This window comes from Podarcis bocagei (genome assembly GCF_964188305.1).
Source record: "Podarcis bocagei genome assembly, chromosome: 1".
NCBI lineage: Eukaryota > Metazoa > Chordata > Lepidosauria > Squamata > Lacertidae > Podarcis > Podarcis bocagei.
This window is the reverse complement of record NC_138125.1, coordinates 54,811,340-54,837,659: the sequence shown is the minus strand read 5'-3', so window position 1 is coordinate 54,837,659 and position 26,320 is coordinate 54,811,340. Positions and strand designations below refer to the sequence as shown.

Genomic DNA, 26,320 nt, shown 5'->3' with positions numbered 1-26,320 from the left:
GAAGTTAACTCTTTATTCGAAGAAACAAATCAGATCAGTCCTACGAGTCACAACAACCCTTCCCAGTAGGTCCTCCTCCCAGGCGGTCCCCTCTTCTCCCTCTGACCACTCATCGTCATCCCACCACAAATTCCCAGGCTCTAAGCCTTCTCCCTCTGTGGGGTTCCCTTGTGGGTTCCGCAGCTGATGGCTCCCACTACTCCTCTGTATCCAGCCCGACCATGACAACTACTGATATTTGGAGGATTAAATGCAACAGACAATGACTTGGTCACTAACAATGGATGCTACCTGATCAACTAGGAAAACAAGTCCTTGCATTTCAACAAGGTTGGGATGGGAAATTTGTCATCCTCCAGATGTTAGACTCCAGTTCCCATCGTCCCTGACCATTGGCCATGCTGGCTGGGGATGATGAGAGTTGGAGTCCAGCAACATCTGGAGGGCCACAGATTTCTCATTCTTGTAGTAAAATGTTCTCCTTACTGTAGTCAAGGGTACAGCAAGGTCAAAAGGCTTACATACTCTTAGCTAGAGATTTCAGAAAGCAGTGAATTCTAAAAGTAATCAGTGCAGTTGTTTTCTTTATTATAACCCAGAACAGTTGTTCCCTTGCTGCTTTACCTGCACATGTGCAAGTAAACAGTTTATTGCAAACAGAAGTATGAGCCTCCAATATTCTCAAGAGAATAGTTTTAAAGATGTTGAAAAAACTTTCAATCCTCATTGATACCTCCTAACAACATAACAGAATGAAATGAATTCAAGAAAACAAAATTAGATTCAAGTTATAATGCTGGCCTGTGAAAGTTTGTAAAAATTATGGGGTGGGAGGAAAACACCCTGTTTCTGGATAGTTCTGCCAGTTTTGTTTCACTTTGTTTTCTCTTTTAAAAACAATTTAATATTCACATGGATGCACACAGAAAGAAAGTGAGCTTTGTACTATCTATAGCAATCCAATATTTTCAAATTAGGAACATATATCAGACTCTGAATGCGTGGAATGTTTCATTTTGGCACTGAGAAAGAACGCCAGAGTTCATTACGGCTTTTCCTCTGATGAGCAGAACAGCATGCATTTCCCAATGATAAACCAAAGTCCATTTTCTCTGGAAGCTTGAAAACAAGCATTGTGTGTTGATGCAGGAGCATAGAGAGAAGATCTAAATTCTTGGATCAAACAAGGTCTACACCACTTTGTTAATATTAAAGGAGCTGCAAGGATTTCAAACTTAACTTTAAGGGCTGGATTCAATTAACCCAGAACACTGGTGGAAAACAGAGTGAGGAAACCCACTAGGGCAGCAGGGCTCCCCCTCCATGCCCCCATGTTTCCCACCAAGTATTCTGGAAGGTTGGGAGAACCCCCAGAATGGGGCATGGTGAGAGGAGAGCATAGGACCTTCCAATGGGCCAAGCAGAAATGCTTGCACTGATGGAACAACTGCCTTAGTGTGACATTGCATTCCACTCAAAGTCTCATGAACGAGATGGTAGAGAATCTGTTTCCACCATCTTTATCCTCTTAAGAAGGTGACCCCACTCAGGCTCAGACACAGGTGGAATCTACGCACATATCAAAAAATGCTGTGACAATGCTTTTTAAAAAAACGTTTTGAAAAATATATTGAATTTACCATGGCTCACCATCGCCATCTTGTGTCACATTTGCATATTGCACTTTATGACAAACTAAAAAAGTTTTATTTACCACTGTTTAGTTGAGTCCACAGTTCTAGTCTTTGCTCTTCACATATCAACGGTATACCAAGTGAGGTCTGGTCAAGTCATCTTGCCTACTATCCTCCAGTGGATGAGACAAGCAACAGAGACGATTTTAGGGTGGCACAGCATGTGTGGTCATACTGCAGGGGGCGCCAAAACAATGCTGTAGAACAGAGCACAAGAGGTGGGGGGCGCTGAATTTTTAGCATCACATAGGGTACCACTGAAATTTGAGAGTCCAAAGCCCGCCACTGCAGGTAAACCCCAAATGAATTCCAGTCCTCCTGATTCCCTGGGAGGCAAATCTAGTGGAGAAACCCTTCACCCTTAAAGACACGCCTTTTTATTGTCATGAATGGAACTCAGAAAAAACAACCTTGATGCATTTTAACCAGCAAATGTGTGCACGGCCTTAATCTTGCTACCCATTATCATGCACTGACCCTGCAAGTTGTAGCCACCATTGCAAGAGGAAAGAGCTTTGGCCATTTACCATCTAGAACAGAAGGAGCCTTACCAACTCCCTTTCCAGGTCTTAAAAAAATGCTGATTCTGCTACAACAACCTCTCAGGTCAAGGCGTATCGTATTCTTTTGGTGAGTACAGAATTCTGTACGTCTTGTTTGTTGTGGTACATTGTATTTTGAATCAGAGATTTCATGATAAATCTGTTTTGAATTGTCTTTTATAGGGAGATGCTATGGATAACAATGCATCGGGGTGGTTTGCTTTTCTTAATTGCATTTTGATAAGTATATTTAACAAATAAAACCCCCACCCCAAACATTCTGTGTGCCATTCAGGGAAGCAATAGTTAAGTTTATATAATATTTCTTGTTATTCTTGTTGCTCTATTCTCCTATCCATCTTCTTGGATTTGTGTTGTTTCCTTTCTTATGAACAGCATTGAGAGTGTGGAATATGTACAGAAAAGTGGTACATAGATGTCTATTTAAACGACACTTGATTAAAATACAACCAAAGCCAAGGCACAAAGAGCCCTGTCCAATATTGTAGAGCAGAATAGGTGGAACAAACACTTTCTTCCCATAACCAGTATGAGACAAATGGGGTGATAGAATCCTACTAGGCCATAGAAGGCAACTAGCTAAACCCACACTGCAATATCTGGAAAGAGGAGGAGGTGAAAAACCAACTGCACAGTGAGGCAGGTCTTATGGCAAAGGTGGGCAACCTTGGGCTCACAGGCCAAATTCAGGCCTCTCTCTCCAACCCTCCAGGCTTAGTGGGCCTGCTCTGTGCCCCCCTCTACTGATTTTACCTGGATGGAATGTGCCCTGACCTGTGACAAAACCATCTGCTTGCCTGGATAGAGAGTGGTGTGTGTCTAGGTTGAATAAAATCCATTTCTGGCACACCTGCCACAGTATTTTGACCCTCTATCTTCAAATGGTTCCCCAGCATTTCTTACTGTCTTAGAAAGTTAGGCAATATCCAAATCCCACAGAGGGGCCTGCATGAGACTGGGGACATGGCAAAGGCACAACCTTTCTACTCAACTCCCTCATCAACAACACAACCAGGACATGTGGCACACAAAGCCGCAATCTCCCCGCAATCCACCCACATTGCAGGAGAGAGTACAGTGGTACCTCAGGTTAATAACTTAATTCGTTCCGGAGGTCCGTTCTTAACCTGAAACTGTTCTTAACCTGAGGTACCACTTTAGCTAATAGGGCCTCCCGCTGCTGCCACACCGCCACCACGCGATTTCTGTTCTCACCCTGAAGCAAAGTTCTTAACCCGAGGTACTATTTCTGGGTTAGCGGAGTCTGTAATCTGAAGCGTATGTAACCCGAGGTACCACTGTAGAAGGGCATGGGCATTCCTCAAACATTGTTCATGAAAATGGTTCTAAGTGCCAAGGATTTGTTGGAAAGCAAAGTATGGGAGGAAGGAAATGATAGCAAAACTAATTTACGTCCAGTATAGGCATGGCCCAGTGCTTCCTGTTAAGCGACAGATAACCCAAATAGAATCAAGTTTGTCGAGTTGGAAGAGACCCCAAGGGTCATCTAGTCCAACCCCCTGAAATGCAGTAATAAATAGACTCTAATTCTAATAGTACATGGTCCACAAGCATAAAATTCATTACAAGAAATGAATGAGTGTTTATGATGCCTCGCTTGGGCACGTTTCAGTGAAAAATAAAACCACCAGGAATACTGAACAGATCAAAAGTGAGAGAAAATTTACATGAATGGATGTGGAAGATAGTGTGGCATCATGAGAATGCATCAGAGCCAGTGGAGAAGTATTATTCACAGAAATTAAAACATTAAACATATTCTATACTGCAATGCTGAAAACTCTTTTCAATAATATATGCACAGACAAGAATGACTATATTTAATAACAACTGCTATGCGAGTGATGGTGTTATTACAGCATCAATAGAAAGGAAAGAGCAGGATTCCATGAAGCCCAGTGCCAGACTCTCCCCATTACCTTCTCTTGAGGCAAAGTGGCCACATTCCAATGTGCAGCTCTGCGCACTCAAGCCTGGCTCCGACATCTTGTTTCACAATAGGACTTCAGAGGGACCATTGTGTTTGCTTGTGTGCACAAACAGCGTATTGTGCAAAGCACCCCTTGTTTCCAAGGGAATGCGTGGAGGACTGGGGTGCTGAGAAATAATAAACATGTGCATATGCAAGGAGGGGGATTGGGGATGCATGGAACGGGATGGAATTGCTTTGAAGTTTTTTAAAGGCACATGTCAAGCCCCCTCCCTGCCCATTTCCGTTTTCCCAACTGTTTTGAGATATGCCTATCTCCAGGGGTCTGGAAAGAATGAAATTAAGGAAGACGAAGAAGAGATAAACATTTTAGATTCCAATAGATGAAAGATACTCGAATTCACAGCAGGAAATCAGCGGAGGGGGAGCTTGCCAACACTGGCAGAGGCTGATTCTCATGCCGTCCCCAGAATTCAGAGCTGGAGGAATGTTTGAAAGGAGAAGTGGGCCGTTTTGTTTCTGTCTTCATTTGCTAAACCAACAAAAATAATCCCTCTTGCTTGCCCGATCCTCAGCTTTGCTTACAATTAAGTCAAACTCATGCCAGATCTTTGGAAGTGCAAATAGGCAAGTTTTTTCTTTGGGGTGCTGGTTATTTTCTCATAAGAACCTATCACATCAGATTATGAGAACATCAGAAGGGCCCTGCTGGATCAGACCAGAGGCCCACCTAGCATAGCATCCTGTTTCCCACAGTGGCCAGACACTTATGGGGGACCCGCAAGTGGGACAAGAGGGCAAAGGCCCTTTCCCTCCATTCTTCCCAAGCAAGTAGCATTCAGAGGCATGCTACCCTCTGATTCTAGACAAGCCAGAGCATCCTGGCTAGTAGTCATGGATAGCACTATCTGCCTTGAATTTGTTGAACACCCTTTTAAAGTCATTAAAGTTGGTGGCCATTGCTGCATCTTCTGGTAGCAAATGCCATAGTTAGTACCCATGTGCAGTGTGAAGAAGTCCTTCCTTTGCTGTGTCTTGAATCTTCCAAATTTCTGCTTCTCTAGATGACCCTGGGTTCTAATATTAGAAAGCTTATCTCTATCCACTTTCTCCACACTCTAGTGTTATAGACCTGATCTATCATGTCTCCTCCGCTTACTCACCTTTCCCCACTAAATAAAATAGCTCCAAACATCATCACCTTTCCTCATAGCACAGATGTTCCAGCCCTGACGAAGAAAAGTTACAGTGTTTAGGACTATTTAGTTCAGGGGGAACTAAATAGGTAAGGCAGGGTGCATTATAGTTTGTGTGTGGTGTAGGAAAATCACACCATTCCATTCCGTGAGACATTTGGAAAGACACGGTTAGGTTTTTGGTAACTGAATCCCTATACGTCAGTGCCTTTTCTCTTAGATGAACAACAACAAAAAAGCATCCATTCACTTGCCTGTTAAATACAGTGGTACCTCGGGTTAAGAACTTAATTCATTCTGGAGGTCCGTTCTTAACCTGAAACTGTTCTTAACCTGAAGCACCACTTTAGCTAATGGGGCCTCCCGCTGCTGCTGCACCACCGAAGCACGATTTCTGTTCTCATCCTGAAGCAAAGTTCTTAACCCGAGGTACTATTTCTGGGTTAGTGGAGTCTGTAACCTGAAGCGCCTGTAACCCGAGGTACCACTGTACTGTATTTGCAAATATAAGGATTTATTTTTTTCCTATTGCAATGCATTTTTGTAATTATAAACAGAGATGAAGAGTCCAGCAGAGCAGCCGTGATGCAGTGTGACTCTACCTACGGAGGTAAGTCCCACTGAACTGGAAGGCGCTTACTCCCAGGTAAGTCTGCATAGAAATGCAGCCTTACAGCCCAATCCTAGGCATGTTTAATTAGAAATATGTGTCCAGCTTTTATTTATTTATGAAACACATATAGCCACACATCAGTATCTTGGACAGCTTACGAAGAAGACAATACCTTAGAGACTAATATATTTGTGTATGGCAATAACGACATGGTGGGCCACCCTCATGACACTGACATCACCACTGCTTACCTGGCTGGGGCAAGGTTAGAGCTCTGCAGGTGGCAATGGCACCACCACCAATTAGGCACTCCCACCAGTGTCTCTGCATGTCCTCAGCCCTGCTGCCACCCCAGACCCATTCAAGTGAGCAGCAGCATTGCAGTTCTCTCCCCCCCCCCCGCCCCATCTCCATGTGTCACTACTGAGAATAGGCATTTGTGGACTGGAGCTCCTTTTGTAAGATTCATTAAGTGCTATCCTCACTTGGGAAAGGTATGAGATCACTAGGTTTGAAAAGAAAAGAAATATTTTTTCTCGTGTATGTGTGTGAACTTACACACTGATAACAAAATGCACCCAATGCTGGGCTCTAGTACAGGAAAGTCTATGCCACAAAAAACTTCTTCTCCATTAAAGTAATTTCCTGTCTGTAACTAAGGTCTCGTTCACATGGCAGTTTATTCTGTTTTCTCAACATTTCCCCAAGTGTTAATTTCCACAATCTTTTTGAGTTTTCACACACTCCTAGAAATACAGCAGGATATAGCACGAGTTTAGGATCCTTTCCATGCTATTTGCTTCCAGAAAAAATCCATTTGTAAATATGAAATGCTGAAAAATTAATAGCAGCCCACTTTGTTGGACACATTCATGGCGAACTTGCCAAAATATTCAGAGGCTGCTTCTCTTGTGTGTGCTGCAGGGCCTATTACAGTCCCCATGCCTTTGAGTAGTTTCCCTTCAAATTTGTTAGGCCCGGGGTGCGCTGCAGGATAGCAAAGATCCTCACCAGAGACAGGCCCACCACAGACCCTCGTGCTCCTGCCCAGGTGTGCCACAAACCCTTGTGCTCTGAGGCCTTTTCCTCTTGTGACATCCATGCCAAAGGTTGACCACCCACATGGTCAAGAAAAAAGCCCAGGATACTAGTGGGATTTGAGAAGGATTGACGGGTGTTCTTGAATGGAAAAAACTGGTGCAAATGTCTCTGAATTGTGGAGCATGGTTCTCAAAAAATAGATTATAAACCTTTTGAATAAATAAACCTCTTCCTGGAATCATTCAGACTATGTGGAGCTAGAGAAGACGGGAAGACCCTTTAATTCAAACTCCATAAATGAGGTAGAACACCATATCCTACCATATCCAACCAATATGGCACATTGTTTTGATATGCCAGGTATTTAAATGAGTGTGAATGAAGACAGACATAGAGAAAGTATGGCGGGGCGGCCAGGTCTTCAGTCTTCAGGAAACCTTCTACCTGGCAGCATATTAAAATGCTAGAAGTATATTCATCAGCTTCCCTACCCAACCTATTACCACCACTACCGACTTCCATTTAATAGTGTGGGCAGCTCAGTCAACAGCTCATTAAATGGCTGTAAACAAGCCCCTATTCTCTCAGTACTTCTGATCTGTAACATGGGGATAATAATATCAACCTACCTTGCAGGGTTGTTGTATGGATTTCTAAGATAATGTATGGGAAGTGCCTGAACACTACAAAGCACAATATAAAAGCTGTGCATTGCTTTTGCAAAGGGCTCACAATTATTTTTTAGTTTCCCTTCACAACAATGCTGTGCTACAGCTTTAAACAAACAAAGAAACAAATCCTCCACTTTACAGATGGGAAAGAGTTTGGACAATGCTCAAAATCCAGCTCAGCAGTCTCCACATTTGTGGAGAAATACAGAGGCTTCTCACTATGAGACCCAAAATTATGGTTCTGAATAGGGCTTCCATTATTATCTTCCTCCTTTCATCAACTATGAGACAGGAGACTCCTGCCAACCTAGCAGTTCAAAAGTACGAAGTGCAAGTAGATAAATAGGTACCGCTCCGGCGGGAAGGTGTTTCCGTGCGCTGCTCTGGTTCGCCAGAAGCGGCTTAGTCATGCTGGCCACATGACCCAGAAGCTGTACGCCTGCTCCCTCGGCCAATAAAGCGAGATGAGCGCCGCAACCCCAGAGTCGTCCACGACTGGATCAAATGGTCAGGGGTCCCTTTACCTGGCACTGAATTACAAATCAAGGAAATTTAACAGTGTGGTGCAATCTGGATTATATTTTCTTAATTGATCATTCTGATCCACCAAACAGTTAAGATGGAGCACTTAGATTTAAAACACTGAAAGGCTGGAATCCTATAATCACCTATCAGGATGTAAACCCCACTGAATTCAGTGGACAGAGCAGACATGTATAGGATTATGTACTGTAAACACTAAGCGATTATAAAACATCTTAACACCAAGCACTTTGATTTAGCTGCTTCATAATCTGGATGTTAACACAGTGCTGTGGGATGGACCCAAGCACCTTCCTTTGAGGGTTAGCTAATTAAAAGAAACATAAGAAATAGTGGTTTTGCAGAGATCATCTCTGCAAATTATGATTGCCAATTGGCAGGACACCTGAAGAATGCATCTTATAGTACGGATGCAAAACATAATGCAAGAAGCCAGTAATAATAATAATAATAATAATTTATTATTTGTACCCCGCCCATCTGGCTGGGTTTCCCCAGCCACTCTGGGCGGCTTCCACAGAAACCAAAAAACACTAAAATATCATACATTAAAAGCTTCCCTGAATAGGGCCGCCTTAAGATGTCTTCTGAATGTCAGGTAGTTGTCCATCACCTTGACATCCGATGGGAGGGCATTCCACAGGGCGGGCGCCACCACCGAAAAGGCCCTCTGCCTGGTTCCCTGTAGCTTCGCTTCTCGCAATGAGGGAACTGCCAGAAGGCCCTCGGCGCTGGACCTCAGTGTCCGGGCAGAACGATGGGGGTGGAGACGCTCCTTCAGGTATACTGGGCCGAAGCCGTTTAGGGCTTTAAAGGTCAACACCAGCACTTTGAATTGTGCTCGGAAACGTACTGGGAGCCAATGTAGGTCTTTCAAGACCGGTGTTATGTGGTATACTCTCCCTGCTGCCATTCACTTCAGACATGTACCAAATTTCAGATTTCATGCAGCTGTCAACAAGCTGCATCAATAAACTAAATTCTGAGATGGCAACTAAACCTTATTATGGAAATGTAGAGAAGTATGCTAAATGTGCTTTGTTTCTAACAACTCTGGATTCCAAATAAGGGACGTATAATAATCTTATGGACACTTGCTGGGGAATAAGAAGCCCAGCTGAATAGTGGGACTTATTTCTGAATAAACACTAACTACCATTAATGGCAAAATTAAATTGGGGAAAGCCTTTAGAGGTTTTTTTTTAAAAAAAGTATGAATAGATCTAATTAAAAATTTTCTTTCTTTCTCATCATCTAACAGTGAAGCCAGAAAATTTCACCAGATACCATACAATCTGTTATCTAACATCCTTCTCCAGTCTATTGTTTTAAAATTGTTCTTATATTCAAAGCCTACATGGGTAGCTGATGCAAATAAACAACTCTTACAGATGCAGGTGGCGCTGTGGTCTAAACCACAGAGCCTAGGGCTTGCTGATCAGAACCTCGGCAGTTCGAATCCCCGTGACGCGGTGAGCTCCCATTGTTCGGTCCCAGCTTCTGCCCACCTAGCAGTTCGAAAGCACGTCAAGTGCAAGTAAATAAATAGGTACCGCTCCAATGGGAAGATAAACGGCGTTTCCGTGCACTGCTCTGGTTCGCCAGAAGCAGCTTAGTCATGCTGGCACATGACCCGGAAGCTGTCTGCGGACAAATGCCAGCTCCCTCGGCCAATAAAGCGAGAGAGGAGCGCGCAACCCCTGAGTCATCCATGACTGGACCTTACGATTAGGGGTACCTTTACAGTCAATAAGTGAATTAATAGCATAAACATCACACTATTTAGTTTCTAAGAATTATCATCTAGTACTTCCACAGCCTGTGCTTTTCCATCCAAAACTATACAGTTCAGTTACTTATACTAGGATCTAGTATCAAGATGTACTATTTCATTACATTTCCCACCTTGCACACTGACAATATATCTTAGGCCCTGTTTGCACTATACATTTAAAGCTGTATCATACCACTTGAAACAGTCGTGGCTCCCCCCCCCCCCAAATGAACCTGGGAACTGGGTATGATACTGCTTTAAATGTGTAGTGCAAACAGGGCCTTAGAGTGACCTGAATCTTAGGAAGAATTTCATGGAGTTTCAAATGTTCATGGTCAAGCTGTATTAGGTTTAGTGCTGCTTTATATTGTATTTTGTGTCATGTCACATTCAGAGTTTGTTATTGTCATAGCTGTCAAGTGTCCCTTATTTGAAGGGACAGTCCCTTATTCCAGCGCCATGTCCCGCTGCTGTCCCTTATTGATGGATGTCCCTTAAATGTCCCTTAAATGATGTCCCTTAAATTTCAAAGGAAGCAGCTCCCCTCCCTCCCTCCCTCCCTGCCGGCCAGGGAGGAGGGAGGCTCCAACTGTGTTGCTTGGCTGTGTTGCTCACCCAATAAGAAGTCTAAGAATGACTGGGGGGTGGAGCTTGGATGCCTTGTGTGTGGCTAGTTAATGCAAGCTGAGGGGTTTTTTGAATGCTGGACGCCATTTTGTTGCACGTGCTGCTGCAAACTTTGCAGTGCAAAGCCAGGCAGGGGAGCAATCTTAAGTTGAGGCTGCATAGGCCTTGTGGTGCATGTGATTCAGATTCTATTCAGTTGAACCTTTGGTTACAAAGTTGGTTGGACAGTGTTCTCGAAGCTACCAGCATGAGTTTGACCAGACTGCAGGAGGACAGGAAGACTGGAGTGCCTGGAACAGGTGAGGCTGTGGGTCCCTTATTTTGGCTGCTGGTCCCTTATTTTCAAGGCTGCTGACCCCTTATTTTCAAATCTGTAGGTTGACAGCTATGTATTGTAAGTGGTTGACCAGTAAACTAAACTGAAACTTAGTTTCGATTTTTAAGGATACTCAGAGAAACTTTCAAAAGCTGTCTCATGCATAGCATCTCAAATTTTCAGGTTCGGCTGGACATCCAAACATCTTAGTTGTTTTTCCCATCTTGCCTACTATGTGCTTGTTTATATTTGAAGTTTGTATACATAGACACATCACTGCTAAAGGATGAACACTGAATGAAGGCACAAAGTAGTCCACACTCAGACTATTTATTCTGTCTTCAACTCACCATGAAAGCACTGACCAGTTCCTTTACTTTCTTCTCCCTTTTGCCATACAGGGCATAAGTACACCTAGAATTAAATTGCTTCAGCAAAAAATCCCTCTTCATGAGAAATGCAGGCAACTGTCGTTTTGTAGTGGTGTCTAGCATTCTCAGAAACTCGGGCAATTGTCCTTCTAGAGAAGAGTCTAGATCTAGATTCAGTAAGAAAGTCTTCTCAGAACTTCCCATGATTCCTAGGAAAGCCAAGACTATTAAATTGGTTAAAAGACTGAAGTATAGATAGGCTACTTCAAAAAACTGATAAATTTAAACATTCCTATCTAGCGGTGCATCTGGGTCATTTTAGACTCTGGACTTAATATCTGTATATGAGGAGCCATCTTTAGGTACTAACTTCACTTGCTTCAAAATATGGTAAACCAACAGCCTTGCTTCACCAGGAGACCTCCCTAGCTCATTCTGCTGAGTGAGGACCTGGGTCTCCGCCCCAAAGTCCTGCCCAGACTTAAATTCTCATATTCTTCTGCTGAGCCCATGAATGTTAATGATGTGGCTGGCCACTGAATCAGAAACATGGGATACTGAAGAGTCACAGCAGGACCAGACCTGCCATGCAGCTGGGTTTAGTGACCTTCACTAAGAGGAAAGACAGCAGAAATTGGTGCCGCAAAACTGTTTCAAGCCTTGGTCCTGTCAGGAGGCAAGGGCTTCATTTGGACTCCAGGAAGCGAAATGTCTTGGACAGAGACTGGGGAAGATGAGAGTGTGACTGGCACCTTCACATCAGGGTTTTGGCAGTCCAAAACTTACCCTCTGTTCTGCAAGGGAAAACACATCATGGCTGTGTGCGGAAAAAAGGGGGGAATAAATCTGCTGGCTTCGAGAGCCTGCAAGTCTGTAAATTAACTCTCCTTAAGCCCTGAGTGCATTAACTTGGGAGGTTGAGGAGCAGAGCCAAAACATCTCTATTGATTCACAACTTGTTTTGAGTAGTCACCCAGAAAGGCAGCCAGTGAATCACTCCAGCCGGTTTAGTCATGCAACCACATTGAACGCACACCCGAAGGAAGCGCAAAATAAACAGCCTACAGGCCCAGATAACACACACACACACACACTCTTTCTCTCTCTCTTCATGTGTGCTGTCTGGCCTCCATACATCTTGTTGAGGATAGGCGTCTCATCCAAGCAGACACATTTGGGAAGCATCTCCAAACTTTTCACCCAGGCAGATCCTCCTCTGTTTCATCTGCTTTGCAGTGGGTGGCTTGCTATCAAAAACAGAGGTGGGGGGGGGGAGAGACTTTTCAGCTTCTTCCTTCCCCACTTCTTGTTGTTTTGGCCTTGGCAAGAAAAAAAATGCCTTTTAGGGGGCGCCAGTGTGAAAAGCCATGGAGAAAACAGAGTTAATTTCAGAGCAAAGCAACTGGAAAATAAACAGGCCAAGTAGGAAAGGAAATCTTCTCTCTTTCTTTTTCTAGTTGCCCAGAAAGAAGAAGAATGCATAGAGGAAAGGGGGAGAGGTCTGGCAGTTTGGATCTTTTGACACATCATTGCTGCAAACAAGCCTCCTCTTAAGGCGGCCAAATCAACAGCAACAAAGCTTCTTTCTCCCTCTCTGTGAAAGAGATGCAGGCACATCTGGTCTGGGAAAAGCCCTACCTTTCAGGCGCATGAAGAATCCCACAGCCTCGTTGCATGTGCAGACGGAAAGGGCTCCGATGCTGCCTCCAGGCGAGGAAGGACTCGCTCCAAGCTCCAGGCGCCTCTCTCCAACTTCTAAAACCAGATCCTTCGCTCCCCCTCCCCTCTCGCTGGGAGGGCGCTGGAGCCGTTTGAATGACCGCGCTGGCGACCCCTGTTGTGCAAGAGGGAAGGCGAAGGCGCAAGCCGCGTCAGAACTCTTAGCTCCGAGCGAGAGGCACCGCGGTAGCCAATGGGAGTCGCTCCAGGAAGGAGAGCGGGTAAGATGAAAGCCAGCGGCGGGGAGCCGCAGGCTGCCGCGAGTTCCAATCCTGCCGTGGGCTTTTCTGCTAAGTTGTACCAGAGGCCTGAGCTACACACGGAGCGCCATGTGCAGTGGCTGCAGGTGAGGGCAACTCTCTCTCTCTCTCTCTCTCTCTCTCTCTCTCTCTCTCTCTCTCTCTCTCTCTCTCTCTCTCTCTCTCACACACACACACACACACACACACACACACTGTATTCCCACCGGCTGTCTGAACTGGTGCAGACCAAATTCTGCTGTCCTAATTGTCCTCATCTCATCCCTAGTCTCGATCAAACCGTATAATCCAAGACTAACCATGGATAGTCAGAAGTAAGTCCTACAGTATTCAATGGAGCTTACTCCTAGGTAAATGTGGTTAGGATTTCAGCCTCTCTTTTTCTTTTGATGCTTCTCTCTCTCTCTCTCTCTCTCTCACACACACACACACACACACACACACTTCACCTCGTCCATTCTTCACTTGATCACTCTGAGCAGAACCAGCCCAAACTAAATTTATTTCAACAGGAGACAGTGAAACTTTAACTTAAAAAATAAATAAAAACCAATGGATTTTTACAGCGACTCTTCTTTTGATCTTTAGTCTTTCTTATCCCTAGAGTCAAGTTTCTCCTTTCTCACACGCCTATGACTTATTCTGTTTATGAGCTTCAGCTTTTGTTCACCTTTTGCCTCATTAGGTAAAGGTCAAGGGACCCCTGATCATTAGGTCCAGTCACGGATGACTCTGGGGTTGCAGCGCTCATTTTGCTTTACTGGCCGAGGGAGCCGGCGTACAGCTTCCAGGTCATGTGGTCAGCATGACTAATCCGCTTCTGGCGAACCAGAGCAGCGCACTGAAACACCGTTTACCTTCCCGCCGGAGCAGTACCTATTTATCTACTTGCACTTTGACGTGCTTTCAAACTGCTAGGTTGGCAGGAGCAGGGACCAAACAATGGGAGCTCACCCTGTCACGGGGATTCGAACTGTTGACCTTCTGGTCGGCAAGCCCTAGGCTCTGTGGTTTAACCCACAGCGTCACCCGCATCCCTTTTGCCTCTTTAGATGGCACTATATCCATGGGAAAAGCGTACATGTAACTCTCCAGTGGTTTGACTTCACCCCCAAAGGCACAGATTCTTCCATTGTTCCCCAAGAGAGATGGATGCCAATAACAATATCCATGGCTCCTTCACTCCCATAATTTGGAGGCGGGGGGAGGGGGTTAGCCATCTTCAATACACTGTATAAGTTTGATCCAAAAATCAGGGACATTGCTATGATGAGTGCAGTGCCACTTAAAAGACAACTCTCCTTTGCAAGAGCTGGTCAGAATGCCCCACCACTATCAGGACATTTTTCTTCCCTACCTTGCTTCAGGATGGACTGTTGCCCCTTCCTCACCTTGGGCCCTGGATCTCCAGGCCAACTTCAACGCTGCACCATCCTTGTTCTGAAGCAGGAATGGGCAACCTGTGCCCCCCCCCCCCGATGTTGCTAGGATTACAACTCCCATCATCCCTGACCATTGGCCATGCTGGCTGGGTCTGATGGGAGCTGAGTCCAATAACATCTTGAAGGCCGCAGGTTGCCCATTCCTGGTTGAGGAGCCAAGAACATTGGGCGTATATCATTGTACACCTTTCTTTTGTGCTCTCACCTAGAAATCAACCAAACATTGAGGGAAATCTCTCTGAAGTGCCCCCCCATGCAAAAAAGACAAAAGTTAATAATTACTTGCAAGTTGCTTTGCTTGCATGACATAACTTGCTCTTCAGCTTTCTGGTACAGCAGAGATGGCCTTCCAACTGTTGTTGGGCCCTATTGTGGCCAATGATAAATGACTATGGGAGTTGTAGTTCAACACTTCTGGAGGACCACATGTTTCCCATCCCTGTATCATGTGCTAATCAGTTCAAAGGGCTCTTTCAAGACATCCCTGCATGTTCATCGCCTGATGGCTGCAGCCTCATGATGATTTGCATGTGTGTATGAACTGTCACAGATTTAACACACAGAGAGACAGAACTTCCATGCACCAATATCTAAAGCGCATACAGTCACTTCACCAAGGACTCAGCCTCATTCACACCCAATACACAGTTCAGTGGGAAAGGGGGTGCTGGAGAAGATTGGATCACTTCAAGGCCACAGGTGAGTGATACCATGTTTTTGACACAACAAAATAAACAGCAAAACAAGCAAGTAAGAAGCAGACAAAAACAAATTTCCTAGCAAGTAAATGAGTCAATTTCATCTGATACATGATTTGTTATCCTGTTGGCAGGATGAGGCTGGTGCGGGGAGAGAAAGAGATGAGAGGTGGTGAGGAATATGTAAGCAGTGACGTCAGAGGGAAATGAAATGTCAATAATACAGTCTGGGGCAACTACATTAAAGCTGCAATCCTGTGCCAATTTACCTAGGAATGAATCTCTTCGGCTCAACGAGTCTGACGTCTAAATAGACATGACCTTGGCTATAAAAGAACTACACTGACCATTCCCAAAAGTGGTGTTTATGATAACACACCCACCCTGGCATTGGTGATGCAATGAACACTCAGCAATGTGTTTGAGATTGGCAGTCTCCTCTCCATTATTCCACTGCAATCCATGGGGCATATGCCCAGTATGTTAAAGGCCAGGGTGTATCTAAAGCTTTAAATCCAGGTACTTCAAGTTCCCCGGGGTACAGACAGAGATGAAAGTGAGTCTATTTGAAAGAGACACTCCTCATCTCAGACCTGCATTTTACAAGATTAGAGAGGGGTCAGTTCACACCGCTGCAGCAGCCCTTTCAAATCAGCAAAATGAAAATTAGAGTTCTACAGGTCTGTGGTATCCAGCTTCACAATGAGAATTTTGCAAAAGAGACATGTTTACGCTGGTGAAATTGCTATGTGCTCCCCAAGCCAAGTCTGTGGCCATTCATTTCACAGAGATGTATCATTGCTCCATTTAGCTCAGTATTGTCTGCACAGACTGGCAGCAGCTCTCCAGGATTCCAGGCAGGGGGTTTCTCCAAACCCTACCTAGAGATGCATCGGACCTTCTTCATTCAAAGCAGGTGCTTTGATCCTTCTCAGAGACTCAGAGATGGGCTGACTGTGGAAGTCCAGAATGCGTTTATTTTACACGGTGATGATTGATGAAACTTAACACATTTGAAATCCCACATAAGCTCCTAGAACATTGTAGGACCAGCAACAGAAGCTCCAACACTGTATCTCAATGCCAGGAAAATACTCTCTTTCTCTCATGTACAGGAGCACTGTGATACAAAAAGAAGAAGCAGAAGTAGCAACCCTAAGCGCATTGTTGGTCCTGAATGACAGATCCAAATGAGCAGCAGGTAGGACTAAATTGAAGATTCTGAACCCCTTACCGGGGTTCTGAGAAAAGATCTAATTCAATTGGATCTCCCAGCACCGCACACAGAGCTGCCTCTCATGCCAGGAAGAGAACCGATTCAGACAGCTCCTGCAAATCGTGGCAAAAGATAGCTCGAGTGAGGAGAGGTGGTTGGCACATGTATTCCTCCAGCTCAACTGCCTATTTATTACAAGCTGTCACCCTTTGCTAGTCAGTTGCACCATCATTCGATTTGTCGATAGAGAGTAAAGGAAAGAAATCCATAGCACTGTGATGGGGAATTTGTCTCTCTCCAGGTGTTATTGGGCTGCGGCTCCCATCATCCCTGACCATTGGCTGTGCTGTGTGGGGCAAGTGGGAATTGGGGTCCAATTCCATCTGGAAGGTCAAGCAGTCAGTTCCTCCTTTTACGTCGTTTTCTTGCTCCCTCCCGTAAAATCCCCAAGCCCCGATTTCCTGGCTGAATTTCGTTAAGTTAAAGGCAACCGGTTCGCGGCTTATTTTGTGAACTGGACTGCTCCGTTTTCACTCTCTTCCCAGGACAGGCTTTCTAGCATTCCTCTTCTCACTCTCAACAGACCACCGGATTGACCTCATCCACCTTTCGCTTTGAGTCTCTTTAAACTGCCCCTTATTTCTAAATCGTTAATGCAGAAGCAAGCCAATCTTGTCGTGGCGAGCTCACAAACCACGATGCAATTTGAAATATCCTCTCCATCCATAAGAGAGGATGGAGGCAAACGATCTGGGTTAAATAACAGATTTAAGAGTTATCAGAGCAACGCCTCCTCCCTCTGCAAGACGGAAATGCCTTTTATCTGCACCATTCTGCAGAAATTCGTCGTTAGTAACCTTTAAAACTCTGGACCAATCCACTGGGAAGCGTAATAAAATGAATAGCTTGCTCCAGGAAATTTCTCTGTGTAGGCTGTACTCTGTACACAGATCCCGCACACACGCACAAATTTTTATGGCGGTGGTGGGGATAGATGATAACCTCGAACTTGAGCGTCACAATAATTGCATCCTCCTGATTGACTTTTAGAGAAGAGCAAACAAATCACTTCTAAAAGTGTGGTTTTGTCCAAGACAAAGATAATATTAAAGGGGGATCACTGAGATAGTGGGAGGATAGACACAGATTCAGCTTGCAGTGCAATCGCATGCACGTCTACTCAGAAGTAAGTCCCCTTTCCTCTCAGGTTGGTGGGTATGCGATTGCAGCCCTCCGGTTTCCCCCCTCCCCCCGATCATTTTTCTCCCTCCAGATAGGTGGCTTCTGGGAGTCACGAGGAACCAGATGAAGAGACCTGTATCTCTCTCACCTGGACCTTATTTTTGGACAGCGCGATCTGGCGTTACAAGCCTGGCGTCCGTTTCTCCTTGCACTCATTCCTAGGAGCGAGTGACAGGAAAAATCCTTGCATGGTCTGCAACATCTTCCGTGAACGTTATATGGTCGCCACTTCCAAAAGGGCATACTTGTTTGCCTCTTTTAATAAAAGCAGGAGCCTGATGGTACCCAGAAACATTCATTCTGGCGTCCACTTCATCAGACGCATGCAATGCGTTCGCCTGAGTTACAGGTGTATCCAAACACAGGGTCGTAGTGGTTTTGCATGCAGTGAGGTCAGAGGGAAATGAAATGCAGAAATCACCAGGAGCTTACCATAGCAGCGACAAAGATCGCTGCTCTACTCTGCCTGATCTGAGATGGCAAAAGAAGATCCCAAGTCAGTGGCGTTGGGCGTCCGACAGATTCCCAGGTGGCGATCGGGAAGGGCTGTCGCCTGCGGCTGGCTACTGATTATGGTGGTGCGAAGGAAGGTCAAGTACCCTCCTTCCTCGTTGTACGGTTTGGATCGCTCGCTCAGACGACACTGGGAGTAGTGGGCTTGTTCCACAAAAGAACAGATCAAGACCGCCAGGTGTCTGTTTAGGGCACCCCGTGGAGAGCGGGTGTGCTCTTTGGGCCCCACCGCAGCGGGCCAGGCTAGACCCGGGGTGGGGAATCTGGGACCGCCGCTGAGGTGGTCGTTGGATTCAAACTCCCATCAGCCACGATCAGCGCGCCTAATGGTCACAGATGTCGGGAGCTGTAGTCCCAACAACTTCTGGAGGGAGGGCCACAAGTATCCACACTAGATCTGGCCCCACCACTTTCTCTTATTTTCTGACCTGACAAGGTCAGGGCAGGTTGCAAGGACACGGAATTCCCTCGCAAGACACTCACACGAGCGGGACAAAAGAGCAGGTCTGCTGGCTCACCATCTTTGGGTCAAGATACTAAACGTGTCTAGGGATTATTCTCCAGCAAGGCCATTGGCCCTGATGGCTGCCTTCGTTTTTGGGACGTTTTTAAAATTGCCCGAAATCGAGTTGAGATTCCTGCATTGCAGGAGGTTGGACTAGATGACCCTCGGGGTACCTTCCAACTTTACAATTCTATGATTATGTTCTATTTTTAAAAAAAACCTCGGCTCTCTGTATCAATTCCTAAAGCCACGTTCTCAGCGCGCGCACTCCTCCCAAACAATACTGCTTTATAGACTGCCTTGGTTGTTCGCTCTAAAATAAAACAGGTCGTTATGATCTGCCAGGCCTGGCACTTTAGGATTTTCCTGTGCCAGGAAAAGCAGTTTTTCTTTCTCTTAATCCGGTGAGCAAACATCCCAGGGCACATTCTCTCGCACGCCTCGAAAGAGACCCCCACCCCACTCCCCAACGCCCCGTCCCTCCCCAAACCATATTTCAAGAGGGCAATACATTTCCTTATACAGAAATATGATTTATCTCAGCTCCAAGACTGAGAAATAGTAATTCAGATTACTTTCAGCCATAAATCACCCGGGAGCCGCGCGCCCGCCCCCGTCACACCTCTAACACAAGTATATACTCTTAGGCTATATGCTTTTTATTTTAATTGCTGTTCCAGTGTGTGAGGGGATTATCTACAGCCAGAAGTTTTGAAGCAAGAAAGTAAAGAGGATCGTATTAAGAAAAGAGGGGCACATTTAGAGGCATTTATCCACGCAAATCTCATTAGTAAACCAAAACCGAATAAAAACTAGGCTCCAGGATATCGGTTCCATTGCTTATCTGAAGTCACTCCGCTTCCCATTTGCTAAAGTACACACACGTCAGTAAGCAAAGAATTATTTTCTTCCCACTTTACGTACAAGAACAACTGCACACACTAAAGTGAAAGCCCTTAATTCGAATCTAAAGCATTTTACTTGATTCGGATTGCAATGTCTTTGTATTAATTACACGTTGTGCAGTTATTACTTGGGAGTAAGCCTACTGAAGTCAGAGATTCGAGCTGCACGTCAATGACCAGGACTGCATCCTTGAAAACTTCCCTATCCTCCAATCTATGGGGATAGATGGATGGAGGCAGCTTATGGGAACTGACTCCCTTCACATTTTGACATGAACACCCTGATCCTAACATATTCTGCTCTTGAGCATGTATGTTCCGCTGCGGCGCTGCCCGTTTTACAAGCTCCCCTCCCGTCTCTGATCCCCCGCACCGATCTACAGTAACTCACTCCTTCCCCGATAGGGCTGTCAGCCAGACCTAGAGCTGCTCTGAAGAGGTTTTGCTCAGCTCTGGTGGTGGAAGAGGGAAAATGGATCTGTGGGATCTTTGAGATGGGTCTGTTTGAAACAGGGGTCTCTAGCAAGGCTGTGGACAAAGCGGAGGTGATGGTCGCGTGAGCTGGCTTTTAAATCTAGCAAAAAGTCGCTGCTGCAAAGGCTGCTAAGTCATACACGGGCATGTATGGAGGGCGCTTTCTGGGGAAATGGCTCCCAGCAGGCTCCTCACTCCCATGGAAGCGTGCCGTCCTTCCATCCCACCGACCCTGGCACGTCCCCCACCGCCGGCGCCCACGGCTTGCCCTCGGGATGCTGGAACAGTCAAGAGTCCGGTGCGCCAAGGGAGGCAGACACTGCAAAGCGAAGGGCATTGAAAGGCAGCCTAGAAGAGCAGCTGGGAGAATGGTGGGGCTTTGCTGTTTTGCTAAATCTTGTTAGGTTATTGTTCTCAGGTTTAGAAAGAATCAAATGGATGGACTTTGGGGAGGGGAAACGGGGAAATCATCCAACACAACATGAAATAAAAACCAGCAGCGCAAGCCAAAAATCAAGAGGCGCCATAACAGGCCCGGGGCTCGAAGCGCAGGATTTGCTTCAGGACCCACAAAGAGGAGGAGGAGGCTCCGTCGCCATTTCCATTGGCCGAATAGAGCTCAGGAGCCACCTTAGCAGGATGAATAACACGCAAAGCTCTTGCCTTTCGTTTCCAGGGAGCAACAGAGCCATACGTTCCCCTTTCCACCTGGGTTGGCCCGCTAAGAAACTACGAGGACGGCCTTGGCAAACGCTCCTCACACCCTCGACGCGCCCTGCAAATGTTCTGATTTCGGGGAAGATTTTATGAAGCCCAAACTTAAATAAAGAAAAACATGGCGCTGCTGCTTTGGGGAAAGGTTCTCTAGGGTAGGTGTAGCTCTCCATGTGCAGTTGAATCATGTATTTTGCTTTTTAGGAGCCTAGAAAGTTTTCCAGACTTTCTAGAAAGACACCCTTCGGGTTCCGCGCCATTTTAAATTTTATTTTAAGGACGTCCCCTTGGTCTCTGTCACACAGGGACACAAGCCTCAGTTGGGCCTCGATTCCCCCACCAAGAGCAGCGCAAACCTGGGCCCGGCTGGAAAAGCACTTGAGGGGAAAACACGGGGAAGTGCCATTGCGGCCTAGTTGGAAAGCGGCCTGGCAGTTACTTCCGTCGGCTCAGGAGAGTAGGCCCTAAGCCCACCAGCCCTACCCTAAGACGGGAATGCGGGTATTCTCCACACTGCCTGGAAAGTCTGTGGAAATCGAGAGGGTTCCTTCTCCGCGAGGCATGTAGGCCACAGGGCTCCATTTTGCAAAAGCCTCGAGAAAGCTTGAAGGAAATGCGCATCGCCAAACCCCACTCCCCGGGGGCACCCCAACATCTTTTCTTTACTATTGGACGGTGGTTCCTTTCTCTTCGCCATCTAAACAGATCTGTTAGGAAGCCCTGCTGATTCCAGTGGAAGTGGCTTCCCAGGAACTTGGAGGGACTTCCCTGCCAAACAAATGGGTTTTTTAAGGCTATGTGTACTGTATAAGTGCATTGCAAAACTTCGCTGAAGCCTAGGCAGGTTCCCTTCGATGATGTAGGTTTCTTTCATATCTCCTCCTCCGTCTGCCTTAGATCCGCAAGGCAATCGACACCCACCCTGAGGAAGCCCGAAGCCGGGCGAAGAAAATACACGAGTTGGGGTTTGGCAAGTCTCGCCCGCGCTGGTTAACCAGAACGACACTCAGAAGCCATTAGCGCTTTATTGCAGTGCGAGGCCATTCCCCAGGCCGACAAATCGTTAAGAGATCCGGTTGCAGAAGTGGCTAACCGGGAGCCGTGTCTGCAATTGCGCGGCGGTGGCAGAAGAAGCCCTAATGGCGAAGAGGAGCGGATCTCTCCGAGAAAGCTGCCTTTCATGCCAGGCGTCTGAAAATGGGCCGCTGTTTGCTTTCCAGTTCTTGTACGAATGCCGGTGGCTTGGGCCGTGCTCTGGCCGAAGCGGCCCGTGTGTGGATGTATTTAGCTTTTGTATGTGCAAAAACCGCACAGGGCCCTTCTTCCTTCCCCGCTCGCCCCACCCTGGACACTCCGCAAATAAATGGTTTACTCAGCTCGAAAAGCAATGGCGCGGCTCCAGCGATTAAGAATCTTTAAGGAGCGAGGCGGTAATCCCGTCTCAGCCAACATCCATCCATCTTTTTACTCTCGATAAATGTATATATATAGTGTGGTTCGTGTGCCCAGAAATCCCATTCCTTTCTACCTCACCACCCCCAAGCCAACTTCTCCCTACTAATCAGAAACTATTCCTCGCTTAATGGCTCCTTGTAAACAATTATCCCCACAAATCCAGATGGCTCTTTTTAAATGCCCTTGTCCTTCCAGCCACATCACACAAAATGTTACAATTTAGGAGCTCCACTTTGAAAGAATAACTCCGATTTAAAGGGGGTTGGGTGCTCTGTAGCTGTGTCTTTATTATGCCCCCTCCCATTTTTTATTTATTTTTTAAATAGGAAGATCGCAGCGAAGACGCCGCTGCTCGGTGTGTTTTGAAGGGTATCGTGATTTATTATGAAGCTGGCCATTACTTTTATTGCTATTTTTCTAAGCTCATTAATGCGGAAGTTAAGGCCGGTCCGTTTCAATAAGCTCTCCTTCCCAGAAAATATCGTTAGATGGGCGTCAGTGGTAACAACACGTCGTCGGCAGGGTAGCATCTAGAAATGAGAACACGTCTCCCCACACCGTGATTTATAACTATACCGGCTAATTAATTGTTAAGCCGAAGTAGTACGATTGGAAGCCGATTTAGGAAATCTGGAAGCCTGTGGGTTTAAGGAGGCAGGCAGCACCAGCGCTCACTCGACTCAGTTGGGGCTGGAATCCCCATAGGAGCCGCGGAACAGAGCCTGTTAGTGGAGTCCAACTGCGCGCAAATGGTTATTTAAAACAGATCCACGGCAGGTGTCGGGGAATATTTTCTAAAGGGGCGCTTCCACCTCTACCCCCGTCCTCCTGATTTATCATCTTGAAATTCTCTGGGTGGGGAAGGGGGGCGCTGAAAAGCTGACGCCAGTGACTTCTTACGGGGCCGGTGAGCAGGCGCTTATTGGCGCTGGCAGACCCAGGACAGGATGGCTTGCGCTCCACCTCTAGGAGCGGAGCGGCTGCCGCGGATTCTCCCTCGGCGCGCCGGCGGGGATTCCATTCGAAGTCCCAGGCCGTGGAAATGCGGCTGCGCCTGGAATGCGAAGCAGCCTTTGAAGAAATCGCCTAGCAGACGAGCCTCTCGAGAGACTTCGGCCGCCCTTGGCCTTCTCGGGCAGTAAATCTGCCTTCTCTTTTTCTCTCCTCATGCACCGCCTCCCTGGAGCTTCTTTGCTTCGCAGCCCAATTCGGAGTCACTTCGCTTTTCGGAAAGGCAGTGTAAACAATTTTTTTAAAGGCAGGATGGAACCGAAATCTGTTATTTCTTCTCTCCCTCCTAGTGGCACCAGGGACTTGTGGTGTGGCTTGCCTCCTTCCGATCTCCTCTGCCGCAAGATGTTTCGACAGCTGCCTTTTCTGTTTCTAGAGGAGCTGAGCGCTCCCTCGCAGAGGAAACCCGCTCACCACTAAATTTGCCCTATGTAGTAAAAGCGAAGGCGACATCCTGCTATAAAATTAATTCTTGATACTTTCTGGGACGGAGGGTGGTCTCTGGGCTCTGTATCCCCCCTCCCAATGTCCAGATTCATAATTTAATTCAGTAGTACAGTATTTTGATTTCCCTGGAAATCAACAGAGACGGTCAACAGGCAATGGTCCTTGGGTGAGGACTGCTGTCCCCCCCAATATTTTGTCAAGGTGGGGTGCGCAGGGAGAAAGCTCGTTTGGGATGCAAACTTGTTGCCATTTACCTGGAAGTCAGCCTTGTTGAACTTAATGGGATGTATTTCTGAGCAGGCATGCATTGGATTACACTGTTACCACACACACACACACACACACACACACACACACACACACACACACACGGAGTGCATTTCTTTAAAAGGGAATTCAACTCCTACCCTTCCAAAATGCCCTAGCTGGAGTGTTCCCAGACCTATAGCAAAAAGAACTGTTTTGCTTTTTAAAAACAGGCCCTTTCACGTTGGGTTTCCTACCTTCCTTATTACTAACCGGCTTAGCAGCCCAGAGTGTCAGAATTCCCCTAACCTCAAACTGCTGAACGTTTAGACTGCATACACGATTCCTTTCAGCAGCAGATCTGCAAAGGGAGCCCGACGGGGCGAACGAGAAGAGGGGAATTCCGGCCCCACTTCTACTTCGTTAGGTAACCAGCCAGTTTAAAGAGGGAGGATAGGAGGCCAGCAAGCGCTGGAAGAAATCGGGACCTCTCTTTGCTGCTGCGGTGATGGATGGCTTGTTAACGTAACCCCAGGCCCTCTGGTTTTCCCTCTAGTCAGAAAACACTCTCAGACTTCCGAATCTGTTGGGGCGGGGGGGAGAAATGGAAGGTGCCTTCGACGTCCTCTGAATTTGGAAACGAGAAAGTGAGTGAAGTGGGGGGTGGGGGGAGTCCTCCGAAGGTAAACCTGACTAGGAAAAAGCAACTGGAACGGACAAATCGAGTCGTAAAGACAAGGAGATCGAAAGGAGCGTGACGGGAGTGTAGTGGACAGAGTGCTGAACTTTGATCAAGAAGTTCTGGGTTCAAATCCCCGCTCCTCCGTGAAGCTCACTCGGTGACCTTGAGCCAGTTATCCTCCATCACCTCTCTGTATCTCTGACTCAGAGTCGGTGGGGACAGTGGAGGGGGAGACAGAAGAGTAACAGTGGAGGGGGAGACAGAAGAGTAACAAAGACAGACACTAGAAGCAACCCTTTTCGGAGTACTGAAATAGGCTCAAGTCGGACAGTGTTTCCTTCCCTGAGTGTTTCCTTCTCCGTTATTGGTCACGATCCAGCCAAAATGGATCAACTTAATGCAATAGATTTAACAAGAAGTAAAAAAATGACCAATTTTGACTGAACTGTTTCCACTCGCTTGGAATTACATTGCTGATTCCTCTGCCCCGTTTGAGTCTTTGGTGAAAGTTTTGTCGGAGATGAGAAGTTCGACGTGTAAACTTAGGATCGCCGCTTTTTAGGACCAGTTGAAATCACTGGGTTTTTGTTTTGTTTTTAATAGGACGTAAACAGGTTTAGGATTGCGCAGAAGGTGAGCTCTCAGGTGCCTTGAATCGAGCGGGTTTGCAAGGAGGAGCGACAGGGGAGAAAAAAAGACCCAGAGAGATAATTCTATAATTCTATTTTTCAATTTTCACTACCCCTTATCTCTAATTAATCCTCCCAGAATAACCGTCTAAAGCAAACATTTGCCTGCCATTTTAACCGCGTCGTTAAACTTGTAACGAGAACGAATCCGGGTTAAGGCGACTCATTAAGCCAAGTCGAGGAGGAGATGATTTAATTGACGCTAATGAAAAGCTGCGCGTCCGCCGCCAACCCAGACTTCGCGGACGGAAAGCTTTACCTAGTTGCTTTCGAACGACATCTGATTTTGGGAAACCTGAGCGTCGGTAGCCAGGAAACGTTTGAACGCACCGATCTAAGTCATCGTTATGAATTTGGTCATATGGGGGGGGGGGGGGGAGAGAGAAAGAGAAAAGACTTGGCCAGGAAAGGAGACAGAAGGCTTAACGAGGACCAAAGCATCAGAAAGTTGTTATAAATGCATATAAATGTTATAAATTTAAACTGAAATCTATGTCTTCCAGTAATGGACGGTCACCCCTATGAACGTCAATTGGCTTAACATGTATGGGTTTAACTAGCGTGTGGACCCAGCCAACGGAGGTATCTGCAAGCGACCCCAGGAGAAAATATACCTTAAAAACACCCATTTTTCTACCTAAGGGGGCTGTCTCCCTTCCTTCCCATCTCTTGAACCTTTTCGTAGGCTTCCACTTTGGAGACCAGAGGTATCTACCTAGTCCATAATATTCTACACTACACA

General features: G+C 46.3%; 1 protein-coding gene across 2 annotated transcripts in view; it reads right to left on the bottom strand.

Moving 5' to 3' along the window:
* The window catches only part of ALX4 (ALX homeobox 4), a 77,497-nt gene that overhangs the window by 50,035 nt on the left and 1,142 nt on the right, over positions 1-26,320 (bottom strand). The window contains exon 1 of one of the 2 annotated variants that reach the window (XM_081165735.1): positions 12,999-13,121. The exons of the other annotated variant lie outside the window; for it this stretch is intronic. Within the exon in view, the coding sequence (XP_081021861.1) occupies positions 12,999-13,011 (13 nt within the window). The 5' untranslated portion in view covers positions 13,012-13,121. Of the gene's footprint in view, positions 1-12,998; positions 13,122-26,320 lie in introns of those variants that run through there. 2 annotated transcript variants of the gene reach the window in all.